General features: G+C 55.1%; 2 protein-coding genes across 5 annotated transcripts; one reads left to right on the forward strand and one right to left on the reverse strand.

The window, feature by feature from the left end:
* The first annotated feature begins 64 nt into the window (after positions 1–64).
* On the forward strand, positions 65–12729 carry TKFC (triokinase and FMN cyclase). 2 transcript variants are annotated; one of them, XM_074336459.1, is made up of 19 exons: positions 66–155; positions 541–635; positions 1532–1644; positions 4192–4381; positions 5340–5450; positions 5546–5727; positions 6942–7020; positions 7337–7426; positions 8069–8103; positions 8237–8321; positions 8417–8506; positions 9053–9169; positions 9486–9605; positions 9757–9894; positions 10697–10803; positions 10904–11007; positions 11142–11175; positions 11279–11368; positions 12175–12729. In XM_074336459.1, exons 3-19 carry the CDS (start codon positions 1642–1644, stop codon positions 12334–12336), a joined length of 1737 nt encoding a protein of 578 aa, XP_074192560.1. In that variant the 5' UTR covers positions 66–155; positions 541–635; positions 1532–1641; the 3' UTR covers positions 12337–12729. The 2 variants fall into 2 exon arrangements, with proteins under 2 accessions (XP_019609588.2, XP_074192560.1); XM_019754029.2 differs by lacking the exon at positions 541–635 and having other exon boundaries at positions 65–155.
* A 1173-nt stretch (positions 12730–13902) lies between these two features.
* CYB561A3 (cytochrome b561 family member A3) lies at positions 13903–23709 on the reverse strand. 3 transcript variants are annotated; one of them, XM_019754068.2, is made up of 7 exons: positions 23570–23709; positions 20547–20654; positions 19126–19324; positions 17437–17645; positions 16663–16817; positions 16009–16165; positions 13903–15384 (listed from the first exon to the last, which is right to left on the reverse strand). In XM_019754068.2, the coding sequence occupies exons 3-7, from the start codon at positions 19307–19309 to the stop codon at positions 15361–15363; spliced, it is 729 nt and encodes a 242-aa protein (XP_019609627.2). In that variant the 5' UTR covers positions 19310–19324; positions 20547–20654; positions 23570–23709; the 3' UTR covers positions 13903–15360. The 3 variants fall into 3 exon arrangements, with proteins under 3 accessions (XP_019609627.2, XP_019609626.2, XP_074192561.1); XM_019754067.2 differs by having other exon boundaries at positions 23439–23585; XM_074336460.1 differs by having other exon boundaries at positions 14474–14708.
* Between the last annotated feature and the right edge of the window lie 296 nt (positions 23710–24005).

Below are 24005 nucleotides of genomic sequence, written 5' to 3' on the forward strand. Positions count from 1 at the left end.
TCACCTGGCCTCTTGGAGGACTCACGGCTCCCGAGGCAGCCAACCAAAGGAGGCCCCGCCCCGAAGGCCCCGCCCCGTCGCTTACAGCTACAGCCCGGAGTACCCGGATGAGGGCGCCTGTTGAGGATCCTTGTAAAACGGCGGCTGCTACGGAGGTGCCTGATGCGGGCGTGAGCGGGTGGGGAAGTTGCGCTGACGCCTCCCCGACCCTAGGAGCTGACCCGCTGACCTCAACTGCTGTCCGCGCCCCTTGCCCTGCCCCTTGCCCGGTCCTCTCCCACTTCCATTGCTCCAGAGCCCTCCGGCTTTCTCATTCTTTTGGGACCGGAGGAACTGCAGAGGCGTAGAGGAGGGAAGGAAGGTGACGGTAATTTGTGCACGTCCCAGACTAGAACGAAGGTCCTTACCTTCTTCCGCTTAGCCCTCCCAGTTCCTCCAAACCCAGCGGGTACCCTCCCCTGACCCTCGAATGGCCTGTCACCCCTCCTCCCCTGCGGGGGAAGGTCACCTCTCCTCTTGGAACTGTGTTTTATTCTTCAGACTTTGAAGGGCCCACCAGGCCACTTGCCCAGCATTATTAGTGCCTCTATTGCTGTACGAACTCCGATCTCAAACACAAAACCAGAATTTCCCTGGTGAGAAAACCTTAATGATCCAGAAAAGCAGTCCCTTAGCCCCACAACTTCAAGGCCACGCCACATCAGACAGGCTCTGCAAGTAGGAGCACATGCAGACTGGCACAGAAGATGCAACCCCCATTTTACCCATGAGGAAGCTGAGGCTCAGGGGAGTTGGTTTACCTAAGATCCCCCAGCAAGTCAGAGGCAGAGCTAGGTGCAGAGCCAGCTGTGAATTCTATCGCAGACACATACAGTGAGCCCAAGACCCTAAATGACCCCAAGACACTGTTGAACCAGGCTGAACTGAGAGGAGCTAAAACGTCCTTGTGGTTTGCCTGTGTGGTTTCCCACGCCAGGGACTCTGCCTGATTTTAAAGGCACTGAATGATCAGTAGAAAGAACACAGTCTTTGTAGAAACACTAGACATGGATTTAAGGTTTCAGTACTGACTCTTACTAGTATGACCTTGGACAAGTCACTAGAGCTCCCTGAGTCAGTTTCTTAGAAGTAAAATTTGGTCACTAACTCGGTTGCCTCCCTCCTGGCTTAGTACCAACACCAACAAGAGCAAGATGTGTGAAGATGTTTGTAAACTTATTCATTACATATGAGCCCATGTAAGAGACGAAGTTCCTCTGGGGGTCATTTCACCCCTTGGAGATGACGTAGGTGCTGCTCCAGGGCTTAAAGGCAGCCCTGTTCCAAACATGGATAGACCTGTCTTCTGGCAGCCAAGTGCAGGTGTGAACCTTGGTCAGCCCCACTCTCCTCTCCATCCCTGGCACACATTCTGGAGTTTAGACTTGGATCAAAGTCTGGGGAGCTCCCTAATGACTAGGGCCCTGGAACCGTGGTTGTACCAGTAGGCTTTGAGTGCTTCCGGTAGCCCAGATTCTTTATCCTCCTGCAGGCGCTGCTGCCCTCACTGTGCCCAGAACCAGGTAGTGCCCACAGGATTGCCCGTCCTCCAACAGCTCAGTGCAAAGGTGTGAACTCAGCTTGCTTCAGAGCCTCTGCACCATGGTGAGTCTCATGAGGGCCAGGGCAGGGGAAGGACACTGTGGGCTTGGAGCAGTGGGGGTGTGTGGGGGGCGGGGAGAAGGGCAGCCCTGGGCACCCCGGAGTTCCTTACGCTGTGACCAAGAAATGCTGCTGCCTCCTGAGATTCAGAGGTTAGGAGAGAGGGTCCCTCTCCGGGCCTGATCCCTTCTTCCCTCCATTTCCCAGCTGGTCCCAGCCAGGCCTGGGGCTGCAGCCTCTGAGTCTCTCCGGGGCCCTTCTGCCCCCAGTCTGGGTCATAGCTTTAGATCAGAACATTAACAGTTACCTACTCTGTGGTAGACACTGTACCAGTCACAGAAGGAGCCATGAAGGATCTGGTGCCTATTCCTGAGCCTGAGCATGTGTGGGCTGGTCCCAGGGGTGGGATCTACAGTACGGGAAGCTTGGCATTGCGGAGCATTGCTCCACTCCCACTCTAGAAACTGATGTGAACCAAAGCAGACCTTGGACAGACCTAGGTTCACATTTCAGCCTGCCAGCTGTGTGACCTTTACAGAACACTTGACCTCTCTGAGCCTCTTTCTCCTCATCTGCAGTATGAAGCAGATTAAGGCCTGCCTTCAAGTGGCTATGAGGTGTTTATCAGACCAGAGTCCTGGGGCCTTGCACAGCACCTAATCAACTTCATTTCCTTTTCTGTCCTGTCAGGCCACTGGGAACCAGGGATGGCATTGGTCCCAAGCCCTTCTCTGTCTCTGGAATGGTTGCAAATCCCAGGCAGGACAGGCTGTCAGGGATGGCGAGGGGTACCTTCTTGGAGGGTGGTAGCACTGAAGGCTGGGCTTGGACTTGAGAGCAACTCACAGCTTCATTGTATATTCCAGTCCCTGGCAGGCTCGGGGAGCTACTAGCCGGTTCCTTCCAGAGGGCAAGACCTCTGCCACTCAGCCTCCCTTCAGCCCCTGGGGAAAGCAGCATGATAAGGCCAAAATGGAAACAGCTTGGGAGCCAGGCAGACCTGGACACTTGCTGGATGTGTGACCTTGGGCAAAGACATTTAACTGTGCCTCAGTTTCGTCACCAAGCTAATCTTTCCTCCATAGGGTTTGTGGGAAGATTAAATGAGACCTCTCAAAAGCGCTTAGAACCCACCTGGCTCTCAGTCACTGCTCGGGAATGGAGCCAATCCTACTCTTCTGCTCTCTCCCTACTGACCTGGGCTGCTGTCCTTGTGCTGAAACAGGTGGCCCCTGCCAGACCTAGGAAAGGCCAAAGTTTGCACAAAGGAAGCCGCTGCCCACAGGCTTGAGGGAGGAGCCTCCAGGAGGTGCACCTCGGCAGGACCTGCCTCAGCTGCAGGCTGGGCCCCGCTGGCCACCAGGTGGCACTGCGAGCCGGGCCCCAGTCTCTCTCTCTCTGGGACAAAAGTACAAGCTGCACCCGGTCTGCAGCTAGCTCTAGCTTCTTAGAGCCTGTGTGAAAAAGGGAGTAGCTCCTTTTTATTCCATTTTACTGTATAACAGGCATATATTGTATTAATCCCCATTTTGCAGAGGGACTTAAAGCTCCAAACACTGAGGTGTCTTCACTGAGTTCTCACAGCTGATGGAGGCAGATGAGGGATTTGAGTCCAGGTGCCCGTGCCTGCAGAACCCAAACCCTTCACGGCTCTTGCCCCCATGCCATCCGCTTCTGCCTGCCCACGACCCTCCCACCTGAAGCTCTGGGTGCCCAACTTCCTTCATCTGCTTCTGAGGCCCTGCCCACCTCTCCCTGGCAGTCATTGGTAGCTCAGGTCATTCTAACTTGCTTCCTGGCCTGTCCACCATATTATTTCACACCTCCAGATCTTGGCATATATTATCCCTCTGCCTGGAACATCCTCCCTTTTCCCTGCCCGGGTGCCCCTCACTCCCTCCTACCTACCTAACTCCTCCTCACCCTTCAGAAGCTGCCGGGGTCCTCTAGGGAGGCTGAGGTCCGTTCCCTGTGCCCCCGCGGTGCGTGTACATTCCTCTTGTATAGCACTTCCCGCAGCACGTGGAAACGGTCTCTGTGCTTCCATCGGGTAGGACCAGCATTCTGTTCTCCTTACTCACAGTGCCTGACACTGGGCCTGGCACTATGAGGCTCGGGAAGTGTTGTTTGCCCTCATCAATGGCTCAGTTGGAACAGCAAATGGGAGAGGGGCCTGTGTGACCTCTTCCCCTGGCACAGGAGCCTCACCCTGGGTGTCTCCTCCTTTGACAGAAGAAGGCTGTTGGGCCACAATTTTATATTGTTTTATACTCAGGACTCCAGTTCCCCCATGTTCTTTGTATTGAAACCATTCTTCGGGATAAATTTAAGCCATAGTTCAAAATACTTAATGTAAATAATTAGGCAAAGGATAAAAAGTGACAAATTAAGAACTCCCAAAAATATCCACCTGATAAAATGACACTCAATTCTGTGTGCCCCTGGAGTTCCTGAGTGGGCTTGGAAGAGGGGTCTTGGCCATAGCAGTGTGGCCGGGTGGGGTGGGGGGCAGACCGCACCCAGAACCGCATCCTTGTTCCTCTCTCACAGACCTCCAAGAAGCTGGTCAACTCGGTGGCAAGCTGTGCTGATGATGCCCTTGCTGGCCTGGTGGCCTGCAACCCCAACCTGCAGCTCCTGCAGGGCCACCGGGTGGCCCTCCGTTCTGACCTGGACAGCCTCAAGGGCCGAGTGGCACTGCTGTCGGGTGGGGGCTCCGGCCATGAGCCTGCCCACGCCGGTGAGGACCCTGGGCCAGAGGTGGGGGCAGGTGCTGGGCAGAGTGGATGGGGGCCCCGGGGAGGTCGTCAGTGCTGCTCGGAGGGTCAGGACAGAGCCCAGCCCAGAGCCCAGCCCAGAACCGGGTCCTGGTTCCTGCTGTCCTGCTTCCTCAGACTGTGATTTGGGGCCAGTCATGGCCTCCCTCTGGGCTTCAGTCTCCATATCTTACAAAAGTAGGAGGTTGGGCCAGATGATTTCTCGGCCCTTCCAGCTCTGTGAGTCAGTGCTTCTGTGAGTCCTCCTGCCTTCCCGCCCCAGCTGACCCATCCCCTCCTCCATGAAGCCTTCCTGACTCTTCCGGCCCAGAGCAACATCCCTTCTCTGAATTCACACCCTGCGTTTTCACATCCAACATGGACAGTCCTGGATTGTTTCAGTGCCAGGCATGTGAGCTCTCCTGGAGAGCTCCTGGGGGCAGGGACCAGGCTTTGCATGCTCCGTACCTTTCCTGTCTCCCTTTGGCAAATCCATCCATCCTTTCAGCGACATTAATGAGTACCCACTGTGTGCCTGGACTGTTCTGGGCACTAAGGATGCAACAGTGAACCAGACAGATATGGTGCCTGCCCTCGTGGGGCCTCTGTTCTCCTCTGGGGAGACAGACAGTAACCAGGTATGCACATAAGTGAAAGAGATCATTCCAGAGTGTGTAAGTGTGGTTGTGAAGACGAGAGCAGGGAAAGGAACAGCGAGCCATGGGGCTGGGGTGGGTGACAGCCTCAGTTGAGGTGGTCAAGGAAGACCTCTCCAAGGAGCTAACTGCTGAATGAAGATCTGTGGAGAGCAACCCAGGTGCTCTTCTGCCGTCCAGCGCACAGTAGGGCCCCCCACACCTGAAGCCCAGGAGTATGAGCAGAAGGCCCAGACAGCAGGCCCAGGCCCAGCCGGCATCCTCTCCCCTCCGCTCCCGTCTCCAGGTTTCATAGGGAAGGGGATGCTGACGGGGGTCATCGCAGGAGCTGTGTTCACCTCCCCGCCAGTGGGCAGCATCCTGGCAGCCATCAGGGCAGTGGCCCAGGCAGGCACAGGTAAGCCTGGCTTGCGGGAGGGGCTGCTGCCAGGAGGGCCGGCTGGGGAAAGGTGAGGGCAAGCCCTGATGGGGCCCTGCTGGCTACCCTTGCAGTGGGGACCCTCCTCATCGTGAAGAACTACACTGGGGATCGGCTCAACTTCGGCCTGGCCCGCGAGCAGGCCCGGGCGGAGGGCATCCCTGTGGAGATGGTGGTCATTGGGGACGACAGCGCCTTCACCGTCCTGAAGAAGGCGGGCAGGCGGGGGCTGTGTGGCACCGTGCTCATACACAAGGTGAGGGCCCCCTGCCCCCAGGACGTGGGCTAGCCAGCCCCTCCCAGCCTGCTGTCTCCTGCAGTACCTGGTACCTGGACATTTCCAGCTACTCCACCCCCTAGGCAGCCACGCCTTCCCCAGCGCTCCCTGATCCAGGAAGGCCCCATATCCCCTCCACTCCCTAAGTCCAGCATGGAAGCATTCTCCCAGGCCCTTCCCTCTCCATTCCCCACATCCAGCCACGTCCTCACTAGGCTCCTCTGCCTGCGTCCTGCCTACCTGGCCGATCTGTTTCCACGCTCCCCCAGAGGTGTCTGACCAGGCGGCTCACCTGCTGAAAGCCCAGGCTCCTTGGTCAAGCACCCACCACACTCTTGCCCCTCCTCCCTGACATTCCAATGTCATCTGCCATCATACCTACCATCCTCTTCCGCTCCATCAATACCAGTTCCCTGTACCACGGGGCTGCAGTCCACCTCTGGGCCTTTTCTGATGCTGTGTCTACAACCTCGAAAGTCCTTTCCCCATCCAGCCCGTTTGGCCTGGCTAACTCCAACTGTTCCAGTCCAGTGCCAGCTCTGAGTCTCCCCGTCTGGGAGGTTTCCCGCCCGCTGCACCGAGTGGGTTAGGAGCCCCTCAGAGCGCCCGTCACATCCTGTCATGAACTCTACCATTGCATTGACCACCTCGCATTAAATGTTCAGTTGGTGTGTGTCTGCTCCCCCAGTCCCTCCCCAGACTGAGTTCCTTCAAGAAAGGACTGTGACTTAGTCACCTTTCCTTCTTTTTAGTTTCAGCACATACTAGATGCTTGGCAAAAAGTGGGTGGGTGGACCGGTGGATGGATGTATGGATCAGTGCGTAGATGGGTAGGTGGGTGAGTGGGTGGGTGGGTAAAGTGAGCCACAGACTATATGCCCTGGAGGAAGAACTCTAGACTAGGAATCAGGAAACACCACCAACTGGCTGTGTCACGTTGGATAAGTTATTTCCTCTCTTTGGGCCCATTTCTCCATTTGTAAAGTCCCTTCTGGCTCCAACAGACTGGGATTCTTGAAGATTGCTGATAGGTGCATTGTGAACGGGGGGATACACTCGTCTGCCTGAAACAAGGGGCCAGGCTGGTGTGGCAGTGCTCAGCCCCCCTGCCCAACTAGAAACTCAGCCCCAGCCTGTCTTCTGCACCCAAGTGCTTCCCTGACTCCTCCCTCCTTCTCTCTGTGTGGGTGCAGGTGGCAGGTGCCCTGGCTGAGGCAGGTGTGGGGCTGGAGGAGATCACAGAGCGGGTGAGCGTGGTCGCCAAGGCCATGGGTGAGTGCCAGCGCAGGGGTTGGGAAGGGGGAGGGAGGAGGTGGAAGCTTGCCTTGGGACTAGGAGCGGGTTCCCAGCAGCCGCACAGGAGGGCTCCCAGGTTATTCCCCGGAGCTCAGGGACCGTCTCCCTGCGGCAGCTTCTGGGGTCCCGGAGCTGGGTTTCTCTTTCGTCTGAGATGAAGAGTCTGGCAGCCTGTCTCAGTGAAGAGGCTGCCTGTGGGCAGGGCTGCCAGTTGCTGCCCTGCCCAATGCCTGGTGCCCTGACTGATGCCAAGAGCAGAGCAGTCATCCCCTTCACACTTCGCTTTTCACAGGAACCCTGGGGGTGAGCTTGTCCTCTTGCAGTGTCCCTGGTTCCAGACCCACCTTTGAACTTGCAGCTGATGAGGTAGAGCTCGGCCTGGGTAAGCTTGTGGCCACCCTTGTCCCAGCCAATGCCTGCTCCCTGGGTTCTGCCCATGTCTTATGCCCTGAGAGCCATCTACCTGGTCCTCTCAGCTTACCTGGAGCTGTCACCTAGATGGTCTTGGTATTTTTAAATGGCTACCTGAGGCTCTTCTGGCCCAACCTACTTGATTTCTACCTGCTTTGCCACCTACACCCCAGACTCTAGCCACATGAGGCTCTATACACAGCCTACCTCCCTGCCTTTGCTCACACCATTCCCAGGTCCTGTCAAAATGCAGCTCTTCTTTCAAGGGCCATTCCAAGGCCACCCTAGCTGCAAAGCTTCCCCTCTTCCTCCCTTGTGCTTCCAAAGTGACGGGCAGAAGCATCACGTGGCCTCACTGTGACTGCCTCTAGTTAAAGCTACTGAACTAGTTAAAAGTTAAGTTCTTGGCTCTCTCCACCACCAAGCCATAGCTCCTGGAGAGCAGAGACTGTGCATTTTTTATTATTCTGCCCATTTGCACCCCCACTTCCCACGTACACAGCACCTAGCCAAGTGCTGAGCACTTAGTAAATCCTTAATTAAAAAAAAACAAAAAAACGATGAGCGAATCTCCAGGCCTGAGTGAGTCAGCAATGACTGCATCTGTCCACAGGGATCCACGGGGAAGCTGGTGTGCGCCGCATAAAGGTAGGTGGACTCCCTGGCCCAGGGTGGATGCACAGACGGATGGACGAGTGAATGGGTGAGTGGGTGGGTAGGTGGATGAGTGGGTGAGTGGCCAAGGCCTGGGACATAGCTCATTCCTGGCTCCCTCTGGCAGATGGCAACCGCCGACGAGATTGTGACACTCATGCTCGACCACATGACCAACCCTTCCAATGTGTCGCATGTGCCTGTGCAGGCTGGTGAGGGGCTGTCCTGCCTTCAGTCTCCCAGCCCTTCCTCCCTCCTGGGTAGGGGAGCCCAGAGAGTCTCAGCAGGGTGTCATGTCTGCCCACAGGCTCCTCGGTGGCGCTGATGGTCAACAACCTGGGTGGCCTGTCATTCCTGGAACTGGGCATCATCGCCGATGCTGCTGTCCGCTGTTTGGGTGAGTCCCACCCTGGGAGGGGATCTCCCCACCCCCGGAGCTTCTTCTCTCCTGCCCTCTGAAACTGGACATAAGAAAAGCAGCTGACATAGGGTCTTGTGATGGCTAAGAGCGTGGGCTGTGCAGTCAGACAAGCCCGAGTTAGATCGTCACTCTGCCACCTAATTGCTGTGAGCCTTGAGCCTGTTGTTTGTCTGCAGACAGGGGGTAACAATAATAGTACCTGCCTCATAGGGTGCTTGTGAGGATTAAATTAGATTACACATATGTAACACACTTATTATAGTGCCTAGTACCTGTAAGAGTTCGGTAAATGAGACCTATAATTACCCATCTGCCCCTACAGAAAGGACCTCTCTGGGGAACATGATAATTTAGGGCATTATGGAGGAATGCCCTGAGCAGGTCTCACCTCAGGGCCCCAGCTTCCACAGTCCCTGTTTTTCTCTTACTCTGTTTCTTTCTCTGATGCTCCAGTGGGTGGTGGGGGGTGGAATATCGCCCTTCCCCCCTTCCATCGCGGACGTCCATGCTTTGCTGTTGCAGAGGACCGCGGGGTGAAGATTGCCCGTGCCCTCGTGGGTACCTTCATGTCAGCTCTAGAGATGCCTGGCCTTTCTCTCACCCTTCTGCTGGTGGATGAGCCCCTCCTGAAACTAATAGGTGAGACTGGAACATGGGGTCACTGAAGCCAGGACCCAGGGGGACTTGGAGAGACCTCATCAGGGCCCACCATGACATTCAGGCCCCGTGGAGAGGCCCTTGCTGACTTCTCCGGCCTTCTCCACCTCTCACATGGCTGTGGGGGCGTTGGTATTAGGAACATCCCTAGGGACACCGCCGCCTTCCCTTGTAAAAGTAGGTTCTCAGGACTTGCTCTTTGAGGTGGAGGTGGCTAGCCAGCACGTGGGGAATCCAGGCCCCACTTAATGCCTGACTGGCCAGCCTGTGTCTAAGAGCGTCTTCCTGCTGTCACTAGATGCTGAAACCATGGCATTGGCCTGGCCCAACATGCCCAAGGTCTCTGTGACTGGGCGGAAGCGGAGCCGGGCAGCCCCTGCCAAGCCCCTGGACGCCCCTGATTCCACTGCTGCAGGAGGTACCCAGCCCTGCTGTTGGGGCAGGTGGCCCAGGGCACTGGCCTGAGCCCTGAGGGGTGTAGGGTGTGCAGGGTCCCATACCACACATACCGTCACGTTCAGCTGTGAGAAGGGTCAGGCACGCCTCTTCCCGCCATCCTCCCTGTCCAGGCTTAGGCTCAAAGCGGATGGTACTTGTGCTGGAACGGGTGTGCACCAGCCTCCTGGGCCTGGAGGAACAGCTCAACGCCCTGGACCGTGCTGCCGGTGACGGGGACTGTGGTACCACCCACAGCCGCGCTGCCAGAGGTTGGTGCCGGGGCCCCGCTGGGGTCAGGAAGGGGCTGGTGGCACTTGGTTCTGAGAGTTCGGCATTTCATGAACCAGGACAATTTCAACAACATTTGGAGTGGGTTGCCAACTTTTATTTTGCCAAGCACGGCCATTCACAAACCTCGCACCCTCCCACCTGTTTTCGGAGAGACAAGGCCCTCTAACACTACAAGTGTGGGATGGTAATTATCACAGAACCAAATGCAACATTTTGCAACGAATAATAACTTTAGATTCAAGGCGAATTCATTCTATTGTCCTTGTTTTTCTTGACTAACCTGGGCTAGTGAACAGTTGTTCATTGTCCACCATCGTTCGGTCAAGAAAAATGTGTCTAGACCCTACCACAGGCCAGGCTCTGCTCCCGACCCTGTGGATACCGTAGTGAGCAAATAGATCAAAATCACTGCTCTCATGGCTTGTGTTCTGGTGGGGAGACAAACAATAACCATCAGTAAAAGATAGAGGATGGTAGTGCAAAGGGCTGAGGAGAAAACTGAAGAAACGAAATAGGGAAGTGAGCTATGGAATGTCAGGGGAGGTTATCCAGGCAGGCCTCACCTGCTGGTGACTGCCGAGTTCCCTGTCAGTCACCGTTTCCCACCCCTCCAGACTGCACGCTGGATATAGAAAGGGAGTCGTACTCTTTTCGTGTGGGTTCCCTCCGCCTCTTCCAGGGCCCGTTCCTGCTGCCTGGCAGTGGGGCCTGGGTACTTGTTGGGGTTCAGGCAGATGGGAGGGAGGGTCTCTGAATTCCTCGCCACCTCTCTGCCTGCAGCGATCCAGGAATGGCTGAAGGAAGGCCCACCCCCTGCCAGCCCTGCCCAGCTACTCTCCAAATTGTCCCTCCTGCTCCTGGAGAAGATGGGAGGCTCATCTGGGGCAGTGAGTGCCGGCAGCCCCCAGGGCGGACAGAGGACACGCGGGGTGCCAGGATGGCTGAGGCCCAGGCCAGCCGAGTGCTCAGCATTCTGATCCTCCCCAGCTGTATGGCCTGTTCCTGACTGCAGCAGCCCAGCCGCTCAAGGCCAAGACTGACCTCCCAGCCTGGTCTGCTGCCATGGATGCCGGCCTGGAGGCCATGCAGAAGTGAGTCAGAGCCCTGAGCCTTAGATCAGGGCTGGGCTCAGGGAGCTGGTTGATGTCACCTGCTCCCAGCCAGGCCCTGTCCCCACTCCCAAAGTGATTCCCTAGTGAGCCTCATTTGCTCTCTTTCCCGCCAGGTATGGAAAGGCTGCCCCAGGGGACAGGACTATGGTGTGTACCCAGCCTCGCCCTTGCCCCTTTGATTACAGAAGCCCTGAAGGCCACCCTGAGTGGCAGGGCCTGTCCTCAGCCCCCTCTTTCTCACCTTGTCCAGCTGGATTCTCTGTGGGCAGCAGGGCAGGAGCTCCAAGCCTGGAAAAGTCCAGGGGCTGATCTGTTCCAAATCCTGACCAAAGCAGTCAAGGTGAGTAAGGCTGGGTCCAGCCATACAGGGAGGTGGACTCGGAGCAAGTTAATGACCTTCCTATGCCTCAGTTTCCTCCCCTAAAAATGGAGATGGGGACCAGCCCGGTGGCTCAGGTGGTTGGAGCACCCTTCTCCTAATGCTGAAGTTGCCAGTTCGATTCCCACATGGGCCAGTGAGCTGCGCGCTCTACAGCTAAGATTGTGAAAAATGGCTCTCCCTGGAGCTGAGCTTCCGAGAGCAGCCAGAGGAGGTCGGCATGGGCTGCTATGTGCTACCGTGGGTGACCAGGAACGGCTGGTGGGCTGCGTGAGTGGCCGGCAGCCAGCATAAGTGGCCAGCAGCCGGCATGAGCTGCCGTAAGCTGCTTTGAGTGGCCAACCAACGACTGGCGACCGACCACCTCAGCCGTGGGGAGCGTAAGGCTCGTAACACCAGCACGGGCCAGGGAGCTGTGTCCTACACAACTAGACTGAGAAACAACGGCTTGAACCGGAGTGTGTATGTGTGTGTGTGTGGGGGGGGACAGAAGAAGGGGAAAGAAAAAAAAAAAGAGAGAGATGACTAGTCTCGGAGGGTGTTGTGAGGCTAACGAGATGTGTAGAGCCCCAGCATGGTATCTGGGACACAACAGTCCTCAGAAATGGTGGCCGCCTGTCCTGCTAAGAGGCAGGTGGGAGGTGACCTTTCTACCTGGCGACAGTACAGAGGGTGCTGGCAGAGCTGGGACAGAAGGGTCCTCCAGGCTCCATGGCAGGAAGGAGGCCTGGTGGCTCATCCTTCAACCTCCTCCCCCACCCCCTCAGAGTGCAGAAGCCGCAGCCCAGGCCACCAAGAACATGGAAGCTGGAGCAGGAAGAGCCAGTTATATCAGTTCTGCACGGCTGGATCAGCCGGACCCTGGGGCAGTGGCGGCCGCGGCCATTCTCCGAGCCATCCTGGAGGTCTTGCAGAGCCAGGGTGTGTGAATGCCTCCCTGGACCTCAGTAACTCTCACTGCTGTGCCGAGGTGGCCATTGTCACTTCTATCTTCCAGCTGTCACCCTCCCTCACCCCTCACCCCTCAGGCCTGTCCTGAGTTTGGCAGGGAATCCCCTACCAGCCTCCAGAACTATTCCACTGCAGACTGCAGGCCGAGTGGGTCACATGCCTCTTCAGCACTGCCCTATCCCTCCTCAGGGAGGGTGGGGTCCCAGGGCCACCCCAGTCTGCCCCCAGCCAACTCTGGGCTTTAGCAGAGGCAGTAGAGCCTTTAACATTAGTCAATGCTAATTTGGTTTTAAGACTCCCTGTGAAAGGCTTCTCTGTAGCCGAACCTGAGCCAGAGTGGAAAAGCAAGCTAATAAACCATGCTGAGGCAACAGAGTTCCTATTTCTTCTGAGGGACCTTTTTCCAGGCTTGTGAGCAGTGGCCCCACTGCTGCCCCAGTGACAGAGACCTCGGCTCCTGGTGGAGAGGATCATGCCCCATCTCCTACCACCTGAGCTGCAAAGACCGGGTCTGCGCGGCTGGGCTGGCTCCACTGGGATCCCCATTCCTGTCTTCCTAATACACATACCACACCTGAGGGTGTGCTTTTCTCAGCAGTAAACTAAGAGAACCCACTGATTCTTCAGGAATCAAATGGGCAAATGGGACACCAGGAGGACAAGAAATCATATTGTAAGGCTCAGTGGTGGAACAGAAGCTGCACCCAAGCCGCCCCCGCTTGCTCTAGAGCCATGACTGATGGCACTGCCGAGTGTGGTGCAGTGGACGGGGCAGCGCTCACCTGGCCCGTACTCGGTGTGGCGGAGCGGCTGGAGGCGTTGCCATGGACTCACACAGACATGACTGGATCCTGGTTCTGCTTCACAGCAGCCCCAAAAACTCGGGCCTACGGTTTAGCCTCTCGGAATCTGTACAATCAGAATGGTGCCTGCCTTGTAGGGATGTGGGAAAGGATTCCAATGAGCTGATGGTGAGGGGTCCCTCACAGGGAGTTCCTGTTATCACTGGTGTCTGCATCCAGCTCCTTCCAGGTCATTCTTTCCACTGCCCGGCGGCATCTGCGGCTGGGCACACTGGGCGGGGGGCCCCTGGCATTCACTTTGCCCAAACCTGGCTGCAGGCTCCCTCAATCCCTGGGCTTCTCTGCCCAGCGTCCCCACCACAAGGCGCAGTTATCTGCGCAGACGCACACACCCAGCAGCTGGGAGGAGAATCTGGCATCAGACATCTGGCCTGTGAATGCCAACTGTGCCATTTCCTGGCTGGGTAACCTCGGGCAAGTCACTAATCCTTTTGTGTCCCGGACTGTAAAATGGGAAACATTTCCTTCCTCATGAGGCAACCAAGGGCTCAAAAGCCATTCACTATTAAGGACATCCATACGTGTCAGGAGCCCCATGCGACTCCGGGGACAGTCGTGGATTTTTGGTGCCTTCTAGTTGCTAGTTTGTCACTCCCCGGGTCTCAGAGTCACAACTGTCCTGAGGCTTTTACAAGTTGCGCAGAGCTCATTTAACCACAATGACATTTCAGCAGAGAAGGATTTGATTCTTAAAAATACGTTTAATGAAAATCAGTCTTCATAAACAGGTGAAATGCCTATACATATGGAAGGAGGGGACTGGTCATGTGACCAAGTTGCCTGGCAGTCATCCCAATGGCTTTGCAGGCTTCAGCCACTTAGGTTCCGTCTAAGCTGGCATCTGGCCATGTGGGGTTGGGGTGGGCAATCGGCCTCACTGCCACTGGCCAGGGAGTAGCGCACTCTGAAGCCCAAGCCTCACGCTGCTTGGCATCTAAGCACAGCAGTGTGGCATCAGGACCCAGCAGGGTTTGTTTGGAGGGGGCAGGAAAAGCCACAGCATCAATGCCAATACCAATAGGTAGGAGAGGAGCCAGCCAGACTCCTCCCTCCCCACCAGTTTCTCCCCGGAGAAGAGCGACAGCTCTCATTCTGGCATGACACACGACACTGACGGGTGAGGCACTTGGACGCTCAGCCAGAACTCCCTTGGAGGTGGCCGTGGCTCCCAGGCTCTGCTGGCACAATGCACCACAAGTTTGGCATGTGTTGTGGGGGGGGCTGGAGTGTGAAAATCAGCGGGGCAAGGGCCCTGCCAAGAGAGCAAGTTTGACTGAACCTGCCCAGGGACAGGCAGGGCAGCCCCAAGCTGGCGAGGGAGAGGAAGTCTGAGGCACCCCTGCTACTCATATCCCTGTTGGGGCAGCTGGGGACAGGTTGTCTCTACTTGGGAGAGTGCATTACCAGAGTTGATAGGGCTGCCCAACAGTGACAGGCACGTAAGTCACAGGGACAGGCTGGGATCCAGGCACCAGCTGTAGCAGCAGCTAGAAGACGTAGAGCCACACGGTCACAATGGATGCAGACAGTACAGTGACGTGAGACAACAGCAGACAGCAGTCAGGGCCTCAGTTGTTCCTCTGCAGAAGCTGCCCTACAACCATTTTCCCGTCTCCTTCCATCACCTCACAATGGTCCTGCCCAGCCTCACGTCCAGGTGGGCAGGATGGAGGTCACAGCAGAAGAAGCCTGCCCATGGCGAGCCCCTAAATGAAACGCACAATTTCATGGGAAAAGCTGCCGGGTACCACTCCCTCACTTCCCACATTACAGATTGCACTTGAGTCCCAGCTCATCTGAGCTTTCGGATTTCCTACCACATCCTGAGGGATCTAAAGGGGAAATCAGCTTGACTTCAGACAGACAGCAGGAGCGGTGTGAGCAGCCAGGGCCAGGAGGGCCTGTATAAATGGGGACCTCAGAAGTCGATGCCAAGAAGGGGTGCAGAAGTCAAAGTTACCAAGAAAAGCGGTGGGCAGCAAGTTGGTGGAGAGAGCAGGCCCAATACGGAGTAAAGGAGAGGTTTGGGGCCAGAGCCCAAAGCAAGTCTGTTGCCGAAACCAGGGGGGAGCCCCAGGTAGATGAGAGCTGGAGAGTCCAGAGCGTGCCACCAACTGCTCCTGGGAGCCCCTTCCCGCTTCACTCCCTTTCATGCATCAGGGGCTGGAAAGACAGGCAGACACACAGCGGTTAATGACATAATATCGAAAAGGCCCCTGACCTCCAGGACGCACCACCCCCCCAAGCTGCAGAGCAGTCTCCGCTCAAGCCACCACATCTTTCAGGGAAGCCTCCAAGTCCCTCAGCATGAGGCACACCTCACCTCACCGCATCCTGGCCCTGGCCAAGAACGGGCGAAACCTGCCCAAGCGCTCAGCTTGTCACCAAGCGCCTTCTAGATAGGGCTCCCGTCCCACTGGACCAGCCCCAAAGCTGGAGAAGTAGAAATGACACCACTCATCACGCTCAGGTCCTTCCGTGGGGAAAGTAAGGCCACGCTTCCCCTCGTGAAAGCACAGGAATTTGGGGAAGGGAGTATCCCTGCCCTCTCCCAGTGGACAGGCCCCCAGGAACCCCTGAGCCTCAGCAGCCCTCTGCTACGATGGCTGGGATGTGCTGGCCTGACATGGTGCTCCCCAACAGCTAACCTACCCCCACCTTCCAGCCACTTGGTTTCCCACCGTGGTACTGGGTTGGTCTCCCCGAGAAGGCCCAGGCCTTTCCTGGGTGACCCTTCTCTCGACCCTGCCCTACCCCAACCTGGCACAGGAGACCAGGACCCCATACCTGTCTTTCAGTCACGACCCCTGCCTCTGGGCGTTTCCAGGATGAAGCCTGGAGGATGTAGAGCACGAGCAGCCCGAAGACCACCACCAGCATCCCCGTGCTGTTGGCAAAGACCGCCTCACCAGGCAGGCTGGAGTACGGCTTGGTGGCATTTTTCCTGGACATGATGAAACATGGGCCCTTGAGAGACTTTCCTACCCGTTTCTGCCCAGTGGGAGAATCAGTGCCACTGGGTCCTGGTGAGAAAGCTCCCCAGGCCCAGCTGTGACTCAGACGGCTGACGTACTTTCTAAGTTCCTGCCACAACGAACACCTGCAAAATTCTTTTTATCTGTGAGGGAACTCTGTGCCTCGGAACCCGTCTCTAAGTGGCAATGACGACAGTACTGAAGTTGTGGGACAAGCAGAGGATTCGATTTAGTTGCTCAGAAGTTTCTGACACACAGTAGGTGCTCAGTCAATTTGATGCTGGATAAACACCTGCTGACCGATTTACCAATCTCAACCTAAAGCAAGACCATTTGCTTCCCGGTCGGGAACGAGCCCGATCCCAACAGCCCCCTCCCTTCGGTGGGTTCTATGATCACAGGGCACATCTTTTGAAGACCCTATTCTATCCCCTCTACCGTAGAGTTGGGACCCCATACTACTCACAAACTGAAGAAAAGCTTCTCATTAATGCCGGAAATGACAGATGCAATGGCCAGAGAGAGGATGGAGGCTCCGAAGAAGACGTGGACGGGTTTAAGGAGGCTGCGCAGCCACATGGACGCCCAGGGCAGCAGGAAGACGGCAAAGCCCAGGAACCACTGTGGACACAGGGAGGAAGTGCCTGACCATACCAAAGGTGTCCCAGGTCACGCCTCCTACCTGTCAGTGAACCTTCGTCCTCCTTCCCCACTTCAAACCTCCCACCAGGCATTGCCCCAGCACCACACCGAGCTTCCCCAACATAGTTTGTTTCTCTTACACAAACAATAACGTTTCATGAAATGCTTAACTACAACCCCACTCTCCTGCAAACCCAGCCATCCTTGTTTGTTTCCCTCCAGTCCTGGCTCATAAAACTCCTCCCTTATACAGCACTGACATCAGAACACGGAAACCACTTGTAGAATTACTTCTGGTTCACAGAAAGGTGGGAGTGGGGAAGGAGGAAAAGATGATTTAGAGTCAACATGGCACATGCTATGACAAAGTTAGCGCAGAGCACTCTGGATGACAACGGGCAGTGTGATGGGTAAGAGCAGGAACCACCCATCTCTTACAGCCCTTTAAACTGCCCATTCTATAGGACGTGCCCTGCAAGGCCATCTCCAGACAATGATGAGCAGAGGGAATATTTATGCTTATGCAAGTGAAGCCCCAAGCAGAGCCCGTGGCTGCCATCCAGCAGTGGGAACCCAAAGGAGGGTAGAGAGCACCCACCTGGCAGGCGAAGAGGAAGACGGTGGTGATGCCCAGCCAGCTGTGCAGGGAGTAGAGGTTGGCAATATTTGCATGGTTGTGATATTTAAAGACGGCCACCAGCCCCAGCACGGTCAGGATGAAGGCCATCAGCTGCAGGGCTGCGTGGGCAATTTTCCAGGGCAGCTTGGACCCCACCCATGATTGGGGCAGGCGATACACCAGCGACGCTGCAGGAGAGAGCAGTCCAGGGCTCAGCCTCTTCCCCTCATGCCCACCACACATTAAGGGAATTACCCTGACAGGGTCGCACAGAGCCTCCCAACGAGGGAAGAAGGAAATGCTAGCACATTGGTATCAACTCCTCAGCGTCTTCTATCCTCGCATCATTTCTGAGATAACAGTCAGCCGTGAAGGCGGGAGAGAAGGGACAGTGATGAAAAGGGAGGAGCAACTTTCTTGGATCTGCCCTTCTTTTTCTTTCTTTTCTTTTTTTTAAAGATTTTTATTATTAGGGAAGGGGAACAGGACTTTATTGGGGAACAGTGTGTACTTCCAGGACTTTTTCCAAGTCAAGTTGTTGTCCTTTCAATCTTAGTTGTGGAGGGCGCAGCTCAGCTCCAGGTCCAGTTGCCATTGTTAGTTGCAGGGGGCGCTGCCCACCATCCCTTGCAGGAGTCGAGGAGTTGAACCGGCAACCTTGTGGTTGAGAGCCCACTGGCCCATGTGGGAATCGAACTGGCAGCCTTCAGCGTTAGGAGCACGGAGCTCCAACCGCCTGAGCCACCGGGCTGGCCCTTGGATCTGCCCTTCTATCATTACAATAATGAAGGTAGTTTGTATGAAGTCTTGCAAGTTAGAAAACAATGTCACATTCATTACGTCATCTAACTAAATTCTCACTGGATAACTGAGGTTAGTTACCAAGAACATAGGCTGTAAGGTTAGATAACCTAGGCCCAAATCCTGACTCTGCTTCTTTGCTATTTGGCATCTTCTTTCTAAATCTGTTTCCTCATCTGTAGAGTGGGGATAACAATAGAGCCCACCTCACAAGCTTCCTGTGAGAACAAAATGGGATGCGGTATCTGAAGTACACAGGGGAAGCTGTTATTATCAATGTCACCATCATTCCAATGTTATAAGTGGGGAAAATGAGGCTCTCCGGGGCCCCGAGGCCCAGGTCTGAATGCAAGGGGCAAACACGGCTCTGGCAGAAGTAAGCACATCCCGTACGTAAGGACCCACGATGCCATGAGAGGCTTCAACCTCCTGCTCCCTACAATAGGGTTGGCAAATTATAGCTCACAGGCCAAATCCAGCCCACCACCTACTTCTGTGAATAAAGTTTTACTAGAACATAGCCATGCATGTATTTTCCTGTTGTCTACGGCTACTCTCTCAATACAATAGCAGGGCTGAGTCACTGCAACACAGATCGTATAGCCTGCAAAGCCTCAAATATTTACTACCCGGTCCTTTATAGAAAAAGTTTGCCAACCCCTGCTCTAGTGTATCCATGAAGCTGCCCTTCTCAGATGCCCCCATTCTCACTACTTCTTCCAAATGACACCTGGGCGCAGGGACAGACCAACTCACCCAACCTCCATAGCCCTGAACCCAACAGTGACAAAGGCCAGCCCTGAGAGGGAGAGCGCTGGCCCACCAGGCCTGGGCTAGAGCGCGTCCGCCCTGCCACCCCGTACTCACCAGCACTGTAGAGCACCACCATCCCAGTGACCATGAGCACCGGGTGACAGTTGAATGTGAATATGGTGCCATCCCAGGCAAAGCCACCGTGCCAGCTCTGCATCCAATAGACGGTGAAGAAGATGCACATCAAGCCCAGGGACGACAGTGCCAGGACAGACAGGTAAAACCATCGCACAGCCATCCTCACCAGGCACCCCTGGAAGCAGCAGAAATCACACGTCCCTGCCGGCTCGGGTACACCCTGCACACCAGCTAAAGACCTTGCTCTCGGGCCGAAGGGTGGACACTTTTTGCTTCAGTTCCCCTGCCATCAGCCTGGACACGACCCGATGAGGCCTTGGTGGCTGGGCGGGCCTGATGTCTGGTTAGGGACAGTGACTGAGGCCCCACTCCAGCACCCGGCAGTGCAGAGTGCAGCCAGCCAGGCCTGCGGCTGGCCCTGGAGAGGTGGCTCCTCCGCTGCGGCTCATGCCACAGCTCTGGGCCCAGAGCCCTGGGAGGCATCTCCCCTCACAGGACCGGAATTACCTCCCCACAGACACGGAGGCACAGGAATCAAAATCCAGGCTAAATCACACAAACGCCCAGGCCCTCGGGTCTAACCTCAGGAGGCAAAATCACAGCCAACAAGGGGCAAACACAGTACTATTAGGCTGGCTGGGAGGAGGTCCTATGGGATCCCACTTCTACAGAAAAGTTCTTCCCCAGAGAGTGAACTCTGTGGGGCGAATCCTCCCACTGAGAAGGTGAGCTCAGGCCTTCACACCAGCGTCCCCACACTCTACACCTGAAATCGGGCGCGGGCCCTCAGCTGTCCCCAGGCCTGCGACTTGTGCTTTTTCTTCCTCTGGGGAAAGTCCAGAGGACAAAAGAGGAAGTAAGATCTCATGGTCTAGAAAGCAAGAGCTTACAGTACATCCTCCCTTACTGTCGTCGATGGGTTCGTGGGACTGTGGTGAAATGATGTATAATGAGACCAGTTTTACCACAGGCTAATTGATATAAATAAGAGTTAAGCTCCGATGGCAGCTCATCGACGTTGAATGCAACAAAATTATTGACAACCTGCGGTACGTACTTTGAGATTTCTACATGTGCTTGATAAACGCAGAAACCAACTCTGGTTTCAGACATGGAGAATGCCCAGGCCCCTGAGCCGCTGCTCTTAAAAGCCAGGCGAGTGGGCGTGTGGGTTAGCAGCAAGTGCAGTCACAGGACTGACTGCCCCTGCTTTCAGCTAATGAGTAGGCTGCATGGGTCCAGCTCTCCAGGCAGTTACAACATTCCAGGGACTCACACCAAGAAGGTGACACTGTGGATGCCTGTAGTTGAGGTCCGTGGATCTGAACCAGCTAACAGAAAGAAGAGGCCCCTAAAATAGCCAAGAGCTCCCAGAGATAAAACACTTGGTTCCTTACCTTTAGACCTGGTGGCAGGCTGACGGAGTGGTAGCCTGGGCTCTAACTCTTATGAAGTGAGGTACCTTAAGCAAGTCACTGAACATCTGTATGACTCAGTCCCCTCATCTGGAAGAAAGGCATGGCAATAATATAATTTACTGAAAGGCAGCTACGCACGGACACTGTACTGGAACCTTACACGCATGATCCCATTTTCTCTTGACAACTCTGTGCAGAGTTATCATCCCCATTTCCGATAAGGAAACTGAGGCTCAGGAAGATGAAGTAGCCAGCATTAGAACCCAGTGAGTGGGCAGGGAGTTCCAAACCCTTATCTGTTTGGCTTCAGGCCCGTGTTTTTCCCTCGACCACAGGTTGTCATAAGGTCAAGTGAGAAAATGTATGTAAGGACATTGTGCGAGTCAAGTATTATACTTTTCTTAGTATTGTCACAGCATTTCATCCTATTAACAAAAACCTGAAGCTCATGGCCCCCGTGCCTGCCCAGGCCTCTAAATAGCCCTGATTCCATGCCATGCCATCTCTCTCCGTGCCAGGTGTCCACCTAACCAGAACAGACACTGAGCTCTCACAAGGTGATCCAAGTTGGCAATAATCTCTGAGGAAGGGTCATCTAAGGTCAGGGGTTTGGGGGGGACAAGCTTCCATGGGGCTGGAAGGAGAAAATCATGCCACCAGCTTCCTAGAAGCTTCATGATTTAACTATTGAGCTCAGAGATTTGCTACCCAGCATGAGCTGTCCCGTTAGTTCCTGCAAGAGCAGAGGAAGTTTCAGTCACCGCCCAGTGAAGTTTTATGTCAGCATGAAGGTCAGTAGGCTCTATCCACCAAACAATATCTACTTTCAGTTTTTCCTTTGTTAAAGGGAGGAAGTAAATATAATCCAAAAGGGACTGTATTCACCCTCCCCGCCTGCCCCACCCCGTCCCCCCAGGAAGAGGTCCTGGATTACTGCTCTAGAACAGACTTGGAATAGACAATGGGCACCTTCCTAACAGAGGGCTGCAATGTTATACTGTTCACAGTATACAGAGCCGTCCCTCTGCCTGAAATACAGCAAAAGCAGAGAAAAAGGAAGAAAGCAGTGAAAATTGCTACTATCTTCTAATATCTGCTAATTTCCAAATGCTAATGTCTTCTCATTTACTCTAAGACAGCAGGCTGTGCTATGATTTCAGGATATGCCTACTACGGGTGTGTTCTCCTTTTCTACCCTCACTTTGTGGAGCCCCATTCTAAGATAGAAGTCAGCACTCTTCTGTGAAGGGCCAGAATGGTAAATATACTTTAGGCTTTGCCGGCCACATGGTCTGTGTCACAACTATGTCAACTCTGCTGATATAGTGCAAGAGCAATTATAGACAACACCTTCACAGATGAACACAGCTGTGTTCCAGAACTTTATTTATAGACACTGAAATTTCAATTTCATATCATTTTCATGTCACGAAATATCACTTTTCATTTTCAATTGCTTAAAAAATGTAAAAACCAGGCCAGCCCAGTGGCTCAGGCAGTTGGAGCTCCGTGCTCCTAACGCCGAAGGCTGCTGATTTGATTCCCACATGGGCCAGTGGGCTCTCAACCACAAGGTTGCCGGTTCGACTCCTCGACTCCTGCAAGGGATGGTGGGCAGCGCCCCCTGCAACTAGTACCAGCAACTGGACCTGAAGCTGAGCTGCGCCCTCCACAACTGAGACTGAAAGGACAACGTGACTTGGAAAAAGTCCTGGAAGTACACACTGTTCCCCAATAAAGTCCTGTTCCCCTTCCCCAATAAAATCTTTTTTTTAAAAAAAGTAAAAACCATGCAAGCGAGTTAAATTTGGTCTGTGGGTTATGGTTTGTTGACCCTGATCTAAGGGGTCCACTCTCCAATGTAATACCCTCCTCAATCCCTCTGCAGAAGGGATTCTCCCAAGCTCCATGGAAACAGATCAGGCCCCGGGGTAAGAAATGGGGACAGGCAAACCTCAGAGATATTGCGGATTTGGTTCCAGACCACCGCAATAAAGCGAGTGTCACAACAAAGTCAGTTGTTATCTTTTTGCTGGTGGAGGATCCTGCCTTCATTTGTAAACAACTCAAAAGCGGTGAAGCGCAATAAAGCAAGGTGCAATAAAGGGAGGTATGCCTGTATTTCCCATTCAGCCCTTAGTCTTAGGAAAAGGCTCTATTTCAAACTCTTACAACTTTTATATTTCAGAACTACAGATAGATGAAGAAACAGAAAGAAAAGTCATTTTGTTGCTCCCCGGTCCCAAATGAATGATGGGAGCTTTGGGAATCCTGAAACTTAGGACTCTCATCCTAAACTCTTATTTTACAGGTTAAAAATACTGGGGCTCAAAGAAAGACTGTGACTTGGCCCAGGCGAGTAGCAGAGCTGGTACAGGAACCTAAGTTCACTTCCCCTCAGCTCCAAGGACCCCTCACTTCCAAGCGTAGCTTCTGTAAAGTCAGTTCTTAGAGGAGTGAGGGGCCCTAAATTCCAGTAAGGAGGTAGATAAGCAGACTTCGTTAGCACTAGCACTATTACAGACTCGCCTTCGGACTCTGCTCTGGTCTGGCTCAGGTGTCCGGGGAGAACCGTTTCAGGAGCCCCAGGGCAGATCCCTGACTCCTCTGCCTGGGACCAAGGAGGTCCCAGCTAACCTTGGGTGCAAATTAAGGCGGGGGGCTCTGCCTGCTGACTGCGACTTCTGAAGAGCTTTCGTCCCTTCACAACCACCACGCTCGCGGTGGAAGGAATCGCACGGAGAGCCGCGTTCATTTCCTAAAAGAGAAAACTGAGGCCGGGGGAGGGGTCGCGAGAGTGCGAAGCGAGGTGGCAGCGGAGCGAGCACTCGAACCCAGGTCCTTGAACTCCCAGCCCAGGCTATTTCTCACCCCCGAACCACAGTGGGATGCAGTTGGGTTTGGGGTCTCCAAGACCCGCCTCTCGCCACCCGGCGCCCGCCGCCGTTCCCGAGGCTCCTAGGGACTGAAGTCCAGGGACTCCAAGGGACACCAGCACGCACCTGCCACCGCCGCCCTAGGAGGGGCAGGCTGGACCACCTCGCCCTTTATAAGCTCGCAACACTTCCGGTTGCGCGCGTGGCTGCCTGGGAAATGAAGTCCGGACCGCTGGGTCTCCTGCTTCCAATGCGCCGAGCCGCCGATCCCAACTGCACTTCCACCGCGAGCAATTTCCCCTCAAGCCCCGGGTTCTAGGGGCCAACAACGCCGTCAAGGGTCGGCCCTGTCCCTCATCCCCCATCCCGTGGAAGAGGAGATGTTCGGGCCGACACGAGGCCTCTCGCGAAGGGCTGGCCCTCTGCAAGGCTACGCGCGGCCCAGGCAGGACTTGGGCAGCGGCTGCGAGGCCCAGAAGACGGGGGCGACGATGTTGGGAAGGCTCGGGGAGGGACGGGCCCAAGAAAGCGGGGGTCTCTAAAGTGGCGTCCGGGCTGCCCA

This window comes from Rhinolophus sinicus, linkage group LG06, assembly GCF_036562045.2.
Source record: "Rhinolophus sinicus isolate RSC01 linkage group LG06, ASM3656204v1, whole genome shotgun sequence".
Lineage (NCBI taxonomy): Eukaryota > Metazoa > Chordata > Mammalia > Chiroptera > Rhinolophidae > Rhinolophus > Rhinolophus sinicus.

Bases quoted from the DNA above. Each gene is read 5' to 3' on its own strand.
- CYB561A3 (XM_074336460.1), bottom strand. From the start codon at position 19,309: ATGGCTGTGCGATGGTTTTACCTGTCTGTCCTGGCACTGTCGTCCCTG. The intron at 17,646-19,125 runs GTGAGTACGGGG...TCTCTCCTGCAG, and splicing joins GGTGGTGCTCTACAGTGCTG to CGTCGCTGGTGTATCGCCTG. The intron at 16,166-16,662 runs GTGAGTAGTATG...CATCATGTCCAG, and splicing joins GAGAAGCTTTTCTTCAGTTT to GAAAAATGCCACCAAGCCGT.
- TKFC (XM_019754029.2), top strand. The intron at 8,322-8,416 runs GTGAGGGGCTGT...GTCTGCCCACAG, and splicing joins GCATGTGCCTGTGCAGGCTG to GCTCCTCGGTGGCGCTGATG. The intron at 9,895-10,696 runs GTTGGTGCCGGG...CTCTGCCTGCAG, and splicing joins CCACAGCCGCGCTGCCAGAG to CGATCCAGGAATGGCTGAAG.